This window comes from Polyodon spathula, chromosome 3, assembly GCF_017654505.1.
Source record: "Polyodon spathula isolate WHYD16114869_AA chromosome 3, ASM1765450v1, whole genome shotgun sequence".
NCBI lineage: Eukaryota > Metazoa > Chordata > Actinopteri > Acipenseriformes > Polyodontidae > Polyodon > Polyodon spathula.
Genome location: NC_054536.1, coordinates 69,731,845 through 69,747,643, shown reverse-complemented (window position 1 = coordinate 69,747,643; position 15,799 = coordinate 69,731,845). Strand labels below are relative to the sequence as shown.

The window sequence follows — 15,799 nt, the reverse complement described above, 5'->3', positions numbered from 1 at the left end:
AGATGACACTTTTAAGTAAAATATTACCAATGACTTTAAATGATACAAACAATATAAAGTTTTCTGAGAACATGTCCTATTCCTGAAAGATTGTGCTCTTCTTCCCTTCCCTGGATCCTGCTCTCTCAAACTCATTTAAAGTCTTTCTCTGTAACTACATTGAACTGCAGCCTGTCTATAAACTACAATGTTGACTGGTTCAATAGACAACTAAACACTATTAGCTGTGCTCTTTATATACCAAGAGATTTCCAGAAGTGTCTGACAAATGTACTGATTTACCAAAAAAAATCCAATACTGATAAATAAACATGAATGCAATACTAACAACTGGAAGAAAGAATATAAATAACTTTAACTTTTTGGCTTAAATTATGAGAAATTGGCTGCCTTCAGGCAGACACGTCCCCAGAAATCTTTCACATGGTACGCACAACTGAACCACACCAACATCCCATCTCATGCTCACAACGACTCAGCATCACCATGCTGTAAAGTGTTTCAGCCAATCAGAGTGCTGCATTTTTGTTCTTTCCTGAATTTTCCTTTCTAAAAATGAATAAACACAGCGTGCTGCCATCAAGACAGAACAGCAACTACAGTGACAGCCAAATAGTCCACAACAACAATAAAAGCTACAAATAAACCTATTTGAAATACAGACTTAAACTTGGGGAAAAAATAGCTCACAAATATTTTATGCTGGTTCCATTTCTAATTATTTTACTCTCACAATCACTATAACTAATCTTTACTCATCCCCTAGCATGGCATATAAACATAAACGTTGTTTTTGTTACACTTGACAACACAGGCAGCTAAAAATAAAACATGAATTACAATATTAATAGTATTAGGAATAATCTCTTGTGGCAAGATAAATGATGAGACCAAAGGTGGAGTAGCCATGTCACCAGAAACTGGTACAGGGTTTTTATTGCACACTTTGGAGTACTTTATTTGTTATAATTAGTTGTAGCCATTTGCAATAGCTTGAAAAAGTAGCACACATAGCCATTTCCCTTCCCTTGTTTTTTTGTAATGCTTTTGTTTTGCCACTAAAGTTTCTTTAGTTTTTCGTGAAGTCTGTTTGGTTACCGTTGTAAATTGAAATTTCAAGTTTGTGTAGCGTTAATACCCATCTTTGCTTCCCAGTATATTGTAATGTTGTTGAGTTGCTGTAGTGGTATTTGATGCATTTTCCTGTTTTCTCCACTTTCTTCCAGTTGCACATTTACTATTTTCAAATTTAGTATATATATATATATATATATATATATATATATATATATATATATATATATATATATCACATCTAAAAGTGAGACTACATCCTTTTAACACGCCATTAACTGTCAGTTTGTGTGCTGTTGTGAAATCAGTTTGGGTCTGGGAGTAACTTGCCCTCTAGTTTTAACACTGAGAGAGTAAAATGTATTTTCAGGGGGTAAAATGCAACGTTACCTTGAAGTCATGAGTAATCTTGATGAATATTGTACAATCTTTAATGGTAATAGGGTAGGCATTAAAAAAGAGCCATCCATTTTATCTGCAATGTTATTTTTAACTATTGTACAAAAACTTAATATTAAAATAAAATCAGAGACGACAGCGATTCTTATTCACTTTATTGACCACAGCCAATATGACTTTAAAGAACATTTATATAAAGATAACCACTGAAACAGAACTTTTTAACATTAAATTCTTAAACACAGTGAACATGTTACAACTTCAATGTAACGCCATACAGATAAATAAAATAAGGAAATGCATTAATACATTATAAAACACTTTGTTTAATAGTATAGGCGACTTTTTTTTAGCAGTTGCCTCTGATGATGGTTCCAGTTGGAGTTGTAGCTGGATGGGGGTGTTTATGCTTCAATCTGTGTAGCTTCAAATTTTTCTTATTCTTACTGTGATTGGCTGCAAAGACAACAGGGCTAGCCAGCGGTTGGATAACGTTTGGTTGGGCCGGGTTTTAATTGTGCAGTTTCCCAGTAACTGAAAACATTGTATTCTGGGAGATGTAGTTGTTAGTGAAAGTCTTAGGGGAGGCAGACAAGCTGCGCAGCAATTGCTGTGCATTAAATTGCAATTGATTGTGTATTTGAGATTTTTTTATTTGTAAAAACGTCAGGTACACTGTTTATCTGGACCTCTGCGTGCGAGTCCACACTTACGAAGACGAAATTTGACAAATCAAAGATACGCACAGTGCTTAACATGCATATGGCAGCGGGCGCTAATGCCTTCAGATGAAGCAGACTGCACATAACCCTAAGCTATGGAATTGTGTATTAAACAGACTGCAAAGAATCATATTTTACTATAGCATGTAAAATGATTGTTGAAGGTGCCCATTGGCTCACCTAGTAAAATTACTGTTATTTGGAAAGTTGGATGAGCAATTTAGCCATGTCAAGTTGACGATCTTGGTTGGTTACCCACAGGGAGTGTTGCATTGGCTTTTGCTTTGGATTAAAAGTGATTGGCTTGATTATTGCTCTTCGGTAGGTGGTTAAGATGGCATTTGAATAGGGAATTTGAAATGCTGGGGATAAAACGCAGCTTTTAAAATCAATAGTTATGTATACATTTTGTAAATCATTTTAGATACATCTAGGTACAGTACATTTATGTCACACACAACATGTATATAGATATATATATCTATATATAATATATATCTATATAATATATATGGATATATATATATATATATATATATATATATATATATACAGTGCCTTGCAAAAGTGTTCAGACCCCTGACCAATTCTCTCATATTACTGAATTACAAATGGTACATTGAAATTTCGTTCTGTTCGATATTTTATTTTTAAAACACTGAAACTCAAAATCAATTATTGTAAGGTGACATTGGTTTTATGTTGGGAAATATTTTTAAGAAAAATAAAAAACTGAAATATCTTGCTTGCATAAGTATTCAACCCCCACACATTAATATTTGGTAGAGCCACCTTTCGCTGCAATAACAGCTTTAAGTCTTTTGGGGTAAGTATGTACCAGCTTTGCACACAGTGTCGGAGTGATTTTGGCCCATTCTTCTTGGCAGATTTGCTCCAGGTTGTTCAGGTTGGTTGGACGACGCTTGTGGACCACAATTTTCAAATAGTGCCACAGATTCTCAATGGGATTGAGATCAGGACTTTGACTGGGCCACTGTAGGACATTCACCTTTTTGTTCTTGAGCCACTCCAATGTTGCTTTGGCCTTGTGCTTGGGATCATTGTCCTGCTGAAAGGTAAATTTCCTCCCAAGCTTCAGTTTTTTAGCGGACTGAAGCAGATTCTCTTGCAGTATTTTCCTGTATTTTGCTCCATCCATTCTTCCTTCAATTGTAACAAGATGCCCAGTCCCTGCTGATGAGAAGCATCCCCACAGCATGATGCTGCCACCACCATACTTCACTGTAGGGATGGTGTGTCTTGAGGCATGGGCAGTGTTAGGTTTGCGCCACACATAGCACTTTGAGTTTTGGCCAAAAAGCTCTATCTTGGTCTCATCTGACCACAAAACCTTTTCCCACATCACAGCTGGGTCACTCTCATGCTTTCTGGCAAACTCCAGATGTGCTTTCAGATGGTTCTTTTTGAGTAACGGCTTCTTTCTTGCCACCCTCCCATACAGGCAAGTGTTATGCAGAGCTCTTTATATGGTTGACTGGCGCACCATTACTCCACTCCCAGCCACTGAACTCTGTAGCTCCTTCAAAGTGATTGTTGGCCTCTCTGTGGCTTCTCTCACTTGTTTGAGTGTTGAGTTCTGAGGGACAGCCTTTTCTTGGCAGTGCCTGGGTGGAGTGATGCAGCTTCCACTTCCTGATTATTGATCCAACTGTGCTCACTGGGATATCCAAACACTTGGATATTATTTTGTACCCTTTCCCTAATCTATGCATTTGTATTATTTTATCTTTGACTTCTGTAGAATGCTCTTTGGTCTTCATTTTCCTTCAGATTCACAGCCTTACCAATGATCCTTCAACAGTGGGGTTTTTATCCAGAAAACGTGACAGCAACTTTAATGGTTCAAAGGTGGAGGCCAATGGTAAGGTAATTGTGTCCTTGTTAGGGCAATTTCTTTCATCGGTGCAAACTGGGAGCTTCCACAGCACAGGGGTTGAATACTTATGCAAGCAAGATATTTCAGTTTTTTATTTTTCTTTAAAATATTTCCCAACATAAAACCAATGTCACCTTACAATAATTGATTCTGAGTTTCAGTGTTTTAAAATAAAATATTAAACAGAACGAAATTTCAATGTACCATTCGAAATTCGGTAATATGAGAGAATTGGTCAGGGGTCTGAATACTTTTGCAATCATATGTACTATGATATATATCATTTTACAGACAAACAGTTCATATACTTATGACCCGATCCATAAAACATATGATGTCATTATCATAGTACATATTTTATATTTATTTTTTGAAATCATCCAACCCTAACTTTTCATAAACATTAAAAATATTAGAATATGCATTGATTGAATGATTAATGATAAACAGTATATTGTGTATTCTTGTCATACTCAAACAAACTGTTTGACCTTAAAAAGTTCACCTTTATGTCAAAATTATACTGTATATTGTTTTGCAATGAATAATAAACATAAAGAAATATATATGTAGGCAGGGTAACTACAGTTCATTATCCAACCAGTAACTGTAATCCTGAGTAAACAGTATGCAAGATCTCAGCTATGGTGGGTCATGGGAGAGCTTTCAACAATGATAATAATGATATGCAAAGGGAAGTGAAAGAAGCAGCTGTATTGTATTCCAAAACTCCCTTGGCCTTAAGGTTCTTTATAGAAACTCAGTTTACCATATATTGCTGCTTCAGCTTATCACTGCAGGCTTTTTTACTATCCATTTGGTTGGATCAAAAGATCACATATTTTGTCTACTAACATGTGTGGAAAACTAACAGTTTTATAAAAATGTATAACTTTTCATGGCTTTATTAATCCAAAATAAAATTAATGATAAGGATAAAGGGATCAATATTAAACAAAAACTAAATCAGAGCCAAGGCAAAGAGATCAGAGGATGGCAAGATGATACTGGCTCTTGGGTATTAATGGTGAATATTAAGTTAAGAAATGCAATAGCTCCCCTGTTTTATCAAAGTTAAAATGGAAATTGGGTAGATGTGTTTACTTGTGTGTTTACAACCTAGAGCTCAATAAACATACAGAATTTGAACAAGCAGAACCTGCCATATTGCTAACAATAGTTTGTTGGCCTGCTGTGGGCAATGAAGACAGCACTAATTCTAATGAAAAATCCTCAGTGTTTAAAATGAATTGCACAGAGACTGGAGGGACGGGACTTCCTTCAAGGAAGTCTATTTTCACAGAATGGCCCAGAATTAAGGTCATCACTTTAGAAAAAACAAAGCTGCTACCGCTAAACAAATCTTACTACCGCTATCAAAATCTGTCAAATTTGATGTTGTCCCTATCATTACTGAAACTACTACTGCAGCTTTCATATATTACAGAAGCCATTTATTTAACTTTTAATTTTGAGATGGATAGGGTTACGTTTAATTTACGGAATTTCCTTGCTTAACCATCTAATTCTCTCTATATCAGAGGCTACGGAGGCTAAGCCTACGTGTAATTTTGTTTAAAAATAATCGCAGTGCAATAACCATATTAATCTGTGATAGATTAAAACATGCAACATTTTATTGTGTATAATAAAAAGTACTTAAAAATAATATTGAAATGCATTTGTTTATATAGATTTGGCCCAAGCCTTCATGTCACTCCTCCATAAATCCTGACTTGTCCATATTATCTGGCTTTAAACCCCATGCATACTGAAACACTGCCATTCATTTGGACCTTTGGGAAAGTTTCATGATTATGTAGCTCCTGTGATTTACTGTTATACCTTATTAACCAATACATCATCATAACAAACTGATATTGAATAGACAATCTTCTTGGTGAAAGTGTAAGTAAACAACACAACACACCAAAACATATATACAGCCTTATGCACAAAGCATTTATATGTGCCATCATGCTAAGCTAACACCAACTCACATCCCAGTGAATCAGCAGCAACAACATGGCTTGGCACCCATTTAAGTGGTCTGTCACTGTGCCAAATTGTTTGATGGATTTGTGAAATTGAGACACCAAATTCATTTCACTTGAGAGCTGAGACATATTCGCACTCAAGCCTCCGGAGGCAAAAGGCAAGAAAGGCTAGTGAGTCTCAGACAACATGTTTAACAATGCATTGAGTTTTAGCTTTTTAGTTGATAAAGGAATTACAAATGTATTCAGTGTTCCTGTGTTTTTTTAAAGAACAGAATGAATATGGACTAACACATAGAACATGTATTATGAGTGTTTCATTTTATTCAATTGGCATCTGAAGCTCACCAGCTTTTTATTATTCAAAGTAGGCTTGGTAGGACAAGCTATTATGTTTTAAAGCATGTGCATACATACATTAATAACATACCACCTGTGCACGCTATCAGTTTACAAAGCACCCAAACTAGAACAAAACAGGATAGCACAGGTGTAATAGCTTCAATTCCAAATAAGTCAATTTCCTGCCTGGGAATATATCACCATACATCCTGTTTATATATACAAAAGAAGATAACAGGGATCTGGTAAAAACAGAACTGAGGGGAGAAGGGATGGAAGGGCACAAGGTGGTAGATTGTTGAAGGGACAACATTCAGGAAGTTCCCATTAAGCAATATTACACTTATGCCTTCAGGGCTATGCTTATGTTGTGTTAATTAGATCTGTATATATATATAATAATATTATATATATATATATATATATATATATCTATATATAATATATAAAAACTATAGCTAGTCTCTTTTGGCAACCAGATTTTTTTTTTTTCTAGCAGATGGCTTTTATCATACTTGGGTCAGAAGAAATGATGACACAGTACTGTTTCAGAGTGTATTAAAGGATACAGCAAGAAAAATAAAATTGAAACGTGTAACCTTTATTACTGACAAACCACCTTAAAATACAGTTTATTGCTGAATCACAAAGGATATCTGCCAATAAGGCCACAACGGTCATGAACCTGCACTCTCTTGACTATAAGACTGACATCATTCAATCTCGTTTTACCAAGTGAGCTACTTAGGGACAGTGTTGGGGATTAACACATTATATGTATCACATTACTGTAACTTTTCAGTAACCTTTTTTCAGGAAGGTATCAAAATGTGATAAATCATATTTGTGTGAAAAAATAAGTTTTAGATAAAACTTTAATTTTTTTTTTTACACTAGATGTATTACATGTTAATATTTATTAGGTAAAGTTAAGGTTACACCTTTTTGCCTTTCATGAAGGCAAAGAACGGTAACACCTGTGGTGTACAAATCGTATTACATGAGTTCTTAACTGCAAGCTTTAAGACTTATTTCCATGGAACTGATTGCAGGTCTGGTCATGTGACAGGCACATTGGTAGCTGTAACTACAGTATAAAGCCCAGGTTATCATTGGTACCCCTTGACACAGAATGACTTTCTTCTTCTTCTTCTTCTTCTTCTTCTTCTTCTTCTTCTTCTCAAATAAAATTGTACTTAATTACATTATATCAGGTATGTATTATAAATATTGTCGTATCATGTTTTAAAGATGTATTTTCTGTTAATAAAAAACAGACAAACTGTAAATTAAAAATATCTATTAATTAATAATTGTTTAACACATTGGAACCTTGTCATCAAAAATACATAAATTCATACTTTAAATCATTATTATGTTATTACGTGTGGGGTTTTTTTTCTTCATAATTCTTGATTGCTGTTTCTGCTTAGGTCATTTTCCAAACCCCCTCAATGCAGAAATTCAGCTTTTAAAAGCAGGCCCTGTGGTTTATTTTAATATTGATCTAAGCAGAAACCCCAATAAAGAATAAGAGAACACACATACAGTAATAGGACATTAAATGGGTAATTTAAATATCAGGAAAATGCAGTATACCTTTAAGAAATTAACTTGTACTGAAATAAGAAGATCTGCTTGATAGTTGGTAAGAGCAGGCTTAGTTCACCTGCAAATGGAGGTTTAATGTAATTCATATTTGAATATTGCATTATCAATATGAATAATTGTAATTACAAATGGATCCCTTTTTAACCAGTGCCTCTCTAAGATCCCCCTCAGACTGCTTTCATGTGCACATGCCCCAAAGTAAGTCTTACTGTGCAACCTACACATGTGGGTCAATCTATGTTGAAAAGCCTGTGCTTGCTTCACATCAGGGCGTCTTCATCATCCTGAAGCAGCCCTTCAGAGGAACAGGCGTGGAGCTATACTACTTTGAAAAGGCTTAGTTGAGAGTTATCTGCCCTTCTTCTACCCTTGACTGAAGTTAGAAGTTTTGCTGTGTTGTGCATGTTTCTGTCATACACTGAAGGCCTCCAGTGCTTTCTTGTGCACTGTTCCTAAAACAAGGGGAAGTACCTGCAGATTTAACTGTGTTCTAAGTGGAAATTATTGGCAGTGTTCCAGTGACATTTAGTTTGCAAATTCTAGTTGGTTTTAGTGTTGGGTTAGTAGTTTGTTGTGTGACTTGAATATAGAAAAACTACTTTTGAACAACAGGAGGGCATTTTATAAGAATCCTCATAATGTTTTAAAACACATTTGGCATGTTTCACAGTCTCTAGATCTTGGACTGCCTTACCAATGAAACCAGCCTTTGCTGTCTCCCGTGTAGGAAATATTATTTGCCCGATTTCATAAGAAAAGAATCTGCGTCAACAGAGCTTTGCAGAGAGCTCAATGCAGAACTCACATGCTGCTGAACCATCATTGTCTTGAGCACCTGCACAGTTGTTGAAAGACTTAATTAAAACTTGGTAAACTTGTTGAAAATTGATGCCAAAATCAAACATTACTTCTTCAGATGTTTAATATTTGTCAAAATAAACAAATGTGGTGTCCATAGGTACTTAGAGCAAGCATTCTACAACAACAAAAGTATTTACAAGTACAGTACATATAAAAATAAAAATAAATACTTTACACCCTAAACTCACATTGTCAATACTTTCTGCAGCTGCATCACCCTATGTATTTCCAAACACAGGTTGGCAGAAACGACAAATCTACAGGTGTCTGGGCTCTGGAGAATTTCCACATTTTGAATTAAGTGGGGAGCATTGAAGGAAATCTCTACGTTAAGGGGAGTGGCAGAACTTGTTCTCAGTATATCCAGCTGGAAGTGATTGTGTGATTGGCGTCCACGTTGCCTTAGCAACTGCCCTGGCGATGTCTGCAGGACGGCTGTGTGAATGAGTTACGTCACAGGGCCGGCGCCAGGGGGGGGGGGCGGGCGGGGGGTCTGGACTGTAGAGCCAATGAATCGGCTGTCAATGCAAAAATCGAGAGCATTGCAATGTGCGAGAGAGCAAAGGAATGTGCAAAATACACCCATATAAACAGCTGGGCAAAGGAATGGGACATTAGTAATTCCTGATACGTATTGTTTTAAAACGTATTGTTTTTTTGTTTTTTTTTTTACACAAAATTTGTTGATTTGACGGGATTAATTTGATTCAATGCACCAATACTACGGTTTTCATTACCGTAGTCCTTACAAGGTTAAATATTCAAATACTATTCTGATATCAATGCACTCTTTAAGCTACATACGTGTAATGTGTAATGTTTTCTTCGCTTGTTTTGATCAAGTTGTAAATGTTAAGTGTAATGGTTCTGCTTAAGCTAAAATGTGCATTTGCAGCTGTAGTTTTGCTAAAACCTGTGCTTACGTACATCCAAAACGAATACGATCCATCCACATCAATTGATTTTTAAAATAGCCTCATGATCTTTTGCATGTTTTATGAAAGAAATGTTTTTGTTTTTTTGTCATTTTAAAAATATACTGTATTTATATTTAATTTGAAAATATATGATGTGATCATCACTAGACAATCTGGTTAAAACAAGCTAATGGGTAGGTATGTTTTATAATTGCATATTTGTATACAAAGACTGGCTAACTAGAAAGCCAATGCAATATAATAGCAATATTTAAATACTTAAATTCTAAAGTGAAGCGAAGTAATTTAATTTGTTTCTCTATCTGCACTAATCCTATGTATAACAAATACAATAATGTATGTTTTACATGCAATCGCCCACTACTCGCTGTATTATTAGTTGGATTTCACATAGCCTGCCAGTACCGAATAAAGGTTTCATCATTGATGAATGTGTTATGTGGTCATTTTCTAAAAAATATTTGCACCATTTTAATTAAGGAATGATTAAAATTCCAAAGTGGATCACTACGATTCAAGATTGTATTCACAACTTGTAAGGTAACAGCATTGTCCACAGCACCATTATTTTAAGTTTACAAAATACAGCCAGATGTTTCTATGGGACGTAACAATCTTAGTTTGGGTGGGAATTTAATGTAACACGACGAATATTCTTATTTTTGTAATTAACTGAAATGAAGAAAGACTGCAGTGAAAAATAAAAAGGATATATACTTCAGTGAGACATTACTTGGGGCTGAACATAAATTATGTATAAAGTACGTATTAATAGACCTTCAATGAAACTTTACCTTCAGCTCTGACATCCTCATTAATAAATTACCCTGCATATTTCCAATATAAAATAGCCTATAAGGGAAAACTGTCTAATTTTAAATATTAAGAAAAATGTTCTAAAATGTGATCGGTATCATTTTATTAATGTGTGTATGTTGTGATGAATGTTACTTTGTAATTCCTGGTGAAGCAATTTAATTTTATATCACTGGAATTGTATATACAGCATAATAGCAAAATATCACCAATAATTAAAAATAAAATTTTAAAAAAAATACTGTCGGGAGGAAAACAGGTTTGTGTTCTTTAAACACAGCAAAAGCTGGATTAGTAATATAGAGATAAGTGCTTTGAAGCAGTAATAACGTAAATAAGTTTGCATATATTGTATAGATAGGATTTTATGAAATACGAGCTTCAACCCCTAATAATGTTTGTCTCTTACAGTAGCGATGTGAATAAACTACTATCAATTAGCATAGCCAGGATGATTAAGCACGTGTCTCATTAGCACAGGCAAAACATACAGTGAGAAAATACATACTGTATATAAAATAAATGTAAAACGTGAGATGTATAGGAAGCAAAATATATGGTTTTTACAAACCACTTCGAAAAGAATGCTATATATCGATATTATATATATATATATATATATATATATATATATATATATATATATATATATATATATATATTAGCATAAATATTTAGCAATATTTACAAATTGCACATAATTGATCTTAAAATCAAATTGCATTCTTCCACCTCCACCGTGTTGTCACTTTCCCTTCACTTCAAATTACACTCAGACGTAGACCAACCGCTGAGTGCAATGAGAAACTGTCTCTTTCCACCGTGGCTAGTAGTCGAGCTGTGATTGACCACTGTTTAGCCCCGAAATGTCAAACAGTAGCTGCTAGCCCCTCCTCTTTCTGTATAAATATCCTGACTGTTCACTGCTGAGCACTTAACGCTGTAGTGAAATACAGATGTGAAGTGCAGTAGAGAGTAAAGGTATAAGACATTTGAAAAGAGAATTACATTTAGATAAATTTCGTGCTGGTTTATTTTAGCCCAGCTGCAAAACCACTACTTAATACAGGTACTGTCTGCGTTTCCTCCAAGAACATACTTTTCTTTGAGTATACTTTTAAAAAAAAAATAATTAAATAATTAAAAAAAAAAAAAAAAAAAAAAAAAAAAAATGAAGGCTGTTGTTAGTCCCGGTTGCCCGCAAAAGGATTCTTCTAACTGCAGTGAGCTTGCCTTGCGGTGTTTATCGGAGCACAGCTTCAGCATCGCCCGGTGTAAAATGGAAGAGGACGCCGTATGCCTGCAATATGACATGAATGACTGTTACAGCAGGTTGAAGCGGCTCGTGCCAACCATTCCGCGGGATAAGAAGGTGAGCAGAGTAGAAATCCTGCAGCATGTGATAGACTATATATTGGATCTGCAGTTTGCTCTGGACGCTCACCCAGTTCTGTTGAGTCAACAACGTGGAAACTGTCCGTCTGCCAACCGCAGGGCACCATTGTCAGCTCTGAACACCGACCAGGTAAGCAGAGTAAAACGCCGTTGTGTATCGTAGCTGGTTTCTGTACCACCAAGGACAAATTGTGGTGACGAAAAAAAAAAAAAAAAAAAAAAGAGATTATTTTTTGGCGGAGGGTGAAATATAAAATGGCATTTGGTGTTACTTTTGTTTAGTTAGCCTCTCACAGAATGCGCATTAATGTTAAAATTTTCATACTGTTTATGGTAAATGGTGATTTGCCAGCGTAAATGAAATATTCTTAATTAGAAAATAAGACAACACATATCAGTTACTAAAATGCTTTATTTAAAAAAAAAAAAATACAACAAAAAAATATTGTTTTAGTCAAGTGTTGGTAAACTAATAGTTCTGTAAAGTAGTATGTAATAGATGTTAAAATATATTGAGAACCTAGCAATTACCACTTATTAACAGGATGGTTCAATACAAATATAACTGATGTAAAAGATCTTTTTTTTTTTTTTTTTTGTAATAGTTAACTGTTTTTTACATCAGCTAATAGTTACATTTCGTTTTTACAGGCAAGCTCCATAATAAAAAAACAAGAAGACAGTATTTTTTGTCGTTGAGAATTCTAATGGTGAGTATTTCAGTTTTTCTAACAGTATTGTGAATACAAGATTACAACGAGCATTATACACGTAAGAAAGAAGCACCTAATCATTGTATGTTTGTGGAAATATAGCATTCATGATTGTGGCTGGTGATATGGCTAGGTAGACAGTGGGTAACAGATTAGACGATGGCATCGATTACGGCAAACATTTACACTACCGACATGTTCACTTGTTTATACTTCGGACAGTACTCTGCAAGGTTAAATAAAAAATCTCTCAAGTAGTTTAGGGGACAATCATTACTTGCAGCTGTGTCTTCTGAAGGTTAACAAAGCCAGAGAACTGTGGTTGTTGTTTGACCTGGTTTGTTTTGGGTTGTTGATCAAGCATGCCTTGTTTTGTTGATGGCGCCAGTCAGTCTGGAGCAGCGTAGTTCACACACCCACTCTTTTCATTCCTCTTCCACAGGTGTGCAGAAAGCAGATCCAATGCCAGAAAAAGCTGGAGAGGGAAACTGGAGAAAAATCAGAGGGAAGGAATGCATCAGACACAAACAAAGCAAGAAACCAACATCCAAAATTAATATCATTTAACTGATTTATAGCATTTATTATGAGCTAGAGAGAGTAAAAGGGTTGAGGTTGAGGAGATGCCATCCACAAGAGAAAGACTTAAAATGGTTGAATTATTTGCTAACACCAATAGAAGATGCAAATCCTGGTTTAGAATTTTAGTGTTTTTTTTTTTTTTTTTTTTTACTCTACTAAAGATTCAATTTTAAAGCTTTACTAACTTATGGAAGAATTGTAAATGTTTTTACATCTGTTGTTTATAAATAGATGATTGTGGGACCAGGGAAATGCTTATTTTCCCTGTAAGAAATTGTTAAATATTGTATAGAAGGATAATGAATTTCAACCACTAATATTGTGTATATATAGAGAGATGTTCTATAAGTGTAATGTGGAAAAATATCTATATGCTAAAATAGACTACTGTAATTATAAGATATTTTTATTAAAAAAACAATGCTTTTTTTTGTAAATAGTGTGTATTCTCATTTGTATGTTTGTTGGATGAATCCATAACGTTTTTCAAATAAAGTGTTAAATATCATACCAATTTAGCTCATATTTTTTGTGGTTTTTATAAACTGATTAAAGTGAAAGCGTTTCAAAATGATTGACTTAAATCAACTGTATGACGAACTATATTATGATGTACATTGTCAGTGACTCCATGTATTGTGTGTCTGTGACTGCATTTTGTTGCAAAGCTGATCAAGCACGTTGGAACATCCTTGTTCTCAAGTTTCCTCTACTTCGTTGGTTCCCAGTGTCTCAATGGTCAAACATGCCTGGGAATTGCTAGAAACACGTGGCCAATAAGTCGGAATCCTTCCATATTGCTACAGCAAGCCGGTCAATAAGAAATACAATATCATCGTTTCTTTATTTGCATTAGTGTATTTTTGGACATGTTTGTGTTTGTTTTTAAATTTTTAGGGAGCATGTCTGTCAACTTGGAAAGGGAGAGTACAAGAGTCTGAGAAAGGATTTACAGAAAACAGAAAAAAACCTGTAACAGCCTAGTACCAGTGGGAAGAGACTCGGGGACCGCAGTAGCTAACAACATCGAGAATAGCAACTTCTCAGACTATAATAATATTAATATTATTAACTCAGGACTAAATAAGACCACATTTTTTGTACAGTAATTCACATTAACATTACAGTTCAAATGTAAGGTTATACCCCCATAAGTTAGCATTAAAGTATGTACTGTATAGTTGAAAGTACTCATGACTTCAAGGTAATGTTGCATTTTACTCACCCAAACTACAGTTTACGCAGATAATATTTAAAGTAGAGAGTATACTCAATGCCCCAGGAGTGCTGCCTGTAGGCAAAGGTTAGAGGTACAGTTAATTGGTATTTTATGCAGGTATTCATTAATAACATTTCAGATAATTTAAGGTTATCCATGAAGTATGGTGTTAAGGCATTGGCTGATTTCACAGTCCCCGATTAGCACTAAGCGTGTTTAACAAACTGGATTTCCTCAGAAATTGAAATTCCTTCCATCCACCCCTTAATTATCTGGAGATAATACAGGCCATTGGATCAGGTCAATTTGAAAAGCTACCGCATGTATTTAACTGGTATCAAATGAAACTTAAATCATCAATTATACAGCCATCTCCACCTCACTGGGGTCTGAAACCATATTTCTTTCCAGTGATGGAAGACCTATTTAAGTGGCCTACCATTATAACTTTGAATGTATATTTTATGTACATTATTATTATTATTACCACTTTTAAGACAATTCAAATGCAATTCCGGAATCTGCTTCTACATTTAGAGATGTCAACATGTAATAAAATTACATTCCACATTCTTATTTGATCACTGCCAGACTGTAAGTATGATTGTGAGTTCATAATAATCCATGGTAGATGACCTCTGAGCTTTTGAGTGTTGCATGTCATGTATCTCTCATGATGAAAACACATTGAAAACATGTATTTCAATTCGGAAACAGTTTGGTTCAAAATATAATTCATATGTTATACTGTGGACCTTACTGCTTGATAATTAAACAGTGGAGTCAATTATCAATCAGAAATTACTGCTCTATCAGGTGCTAATGCAGAAGAAGAAATTGGGAGTTTGTTTGACGTGTTCCAGTATCAACGGTTGTCCACAGTGCTGTAGTATTTGACCATAAAAAAGCACATGTACAAAAAATAACACAGAACTTTGAAAAAAAAAAAATGAAAGACTGCATAAAGATGTAGACAAAAATAGCCAACAAGACAATATTGTGGCAAAACTAAAAGAACAAGACACTGGCATTGCATATTTTTATAATCATCATTATGTGATATCTTTAGATGCATTTAAAGTATAATATACACCACAATGTGGAGAGTACATCGATGTAATTCAAAGCAGAAAACAAATACAATAATACAAATGTAAAAAGTACATTCAGAGTATAATGTAATTCAACATCTGATTTGATGATAATGCTGGGAAAACATTATACTTACAATTG

At 34.7% G+C, this 15,799-nt stretch overlaps 1 protein-coding gene across 1 annotated transcript; it reads left to right on the top strand.

Annotated features, from left to right (window-relative positions):
* The first annotated feature begins 11,608 nt into the window (after window positions 1-11,608).
* LOC121313357 (DNA-binding protein inhibitor ID-4-like) lies at window positions 11,609-13,855 on the top strand. The gene is made up of 3 exons (XM_041245777.1): window positions 11,609-12,182; window positions 12,704-12,762; window positions 13,208-13,855. The coding sequence occupies exons 1-2, from the start codon at window positions 11,829-11,831 to the stop codon at window positions 12,749-12,751; spliced, it is 402 nt and encodes a 133-aa protein (XP_041101711.1). The 5' UTR covers window positions 11,609-11,828; the 3' UTR covers window positions 12,752-12,762; window positions 13,208-13,855.
* The last annotated feature ends 1,944 nt before the right edge of the window (window positions 13,856-15,799 follow it).

Excerpts from the sequence above, each read along its gene's own strand:
- LOC121313357 (XM_041245777.1), top strand. The coding sequence starts at position 11,829 with ATGAAGGCTGTTGTTAGTCCCGGTTGCCCGCAAAAGGATTCTTCTAAC. Across the intron at positions 12,183-12,703 it reads CAGCTCTGAACACCGACCAG|GCAAGCTCCATAATAAAAAA; the intron begins GTAAGCAGAGTA and ends TCGTTTTTACAG.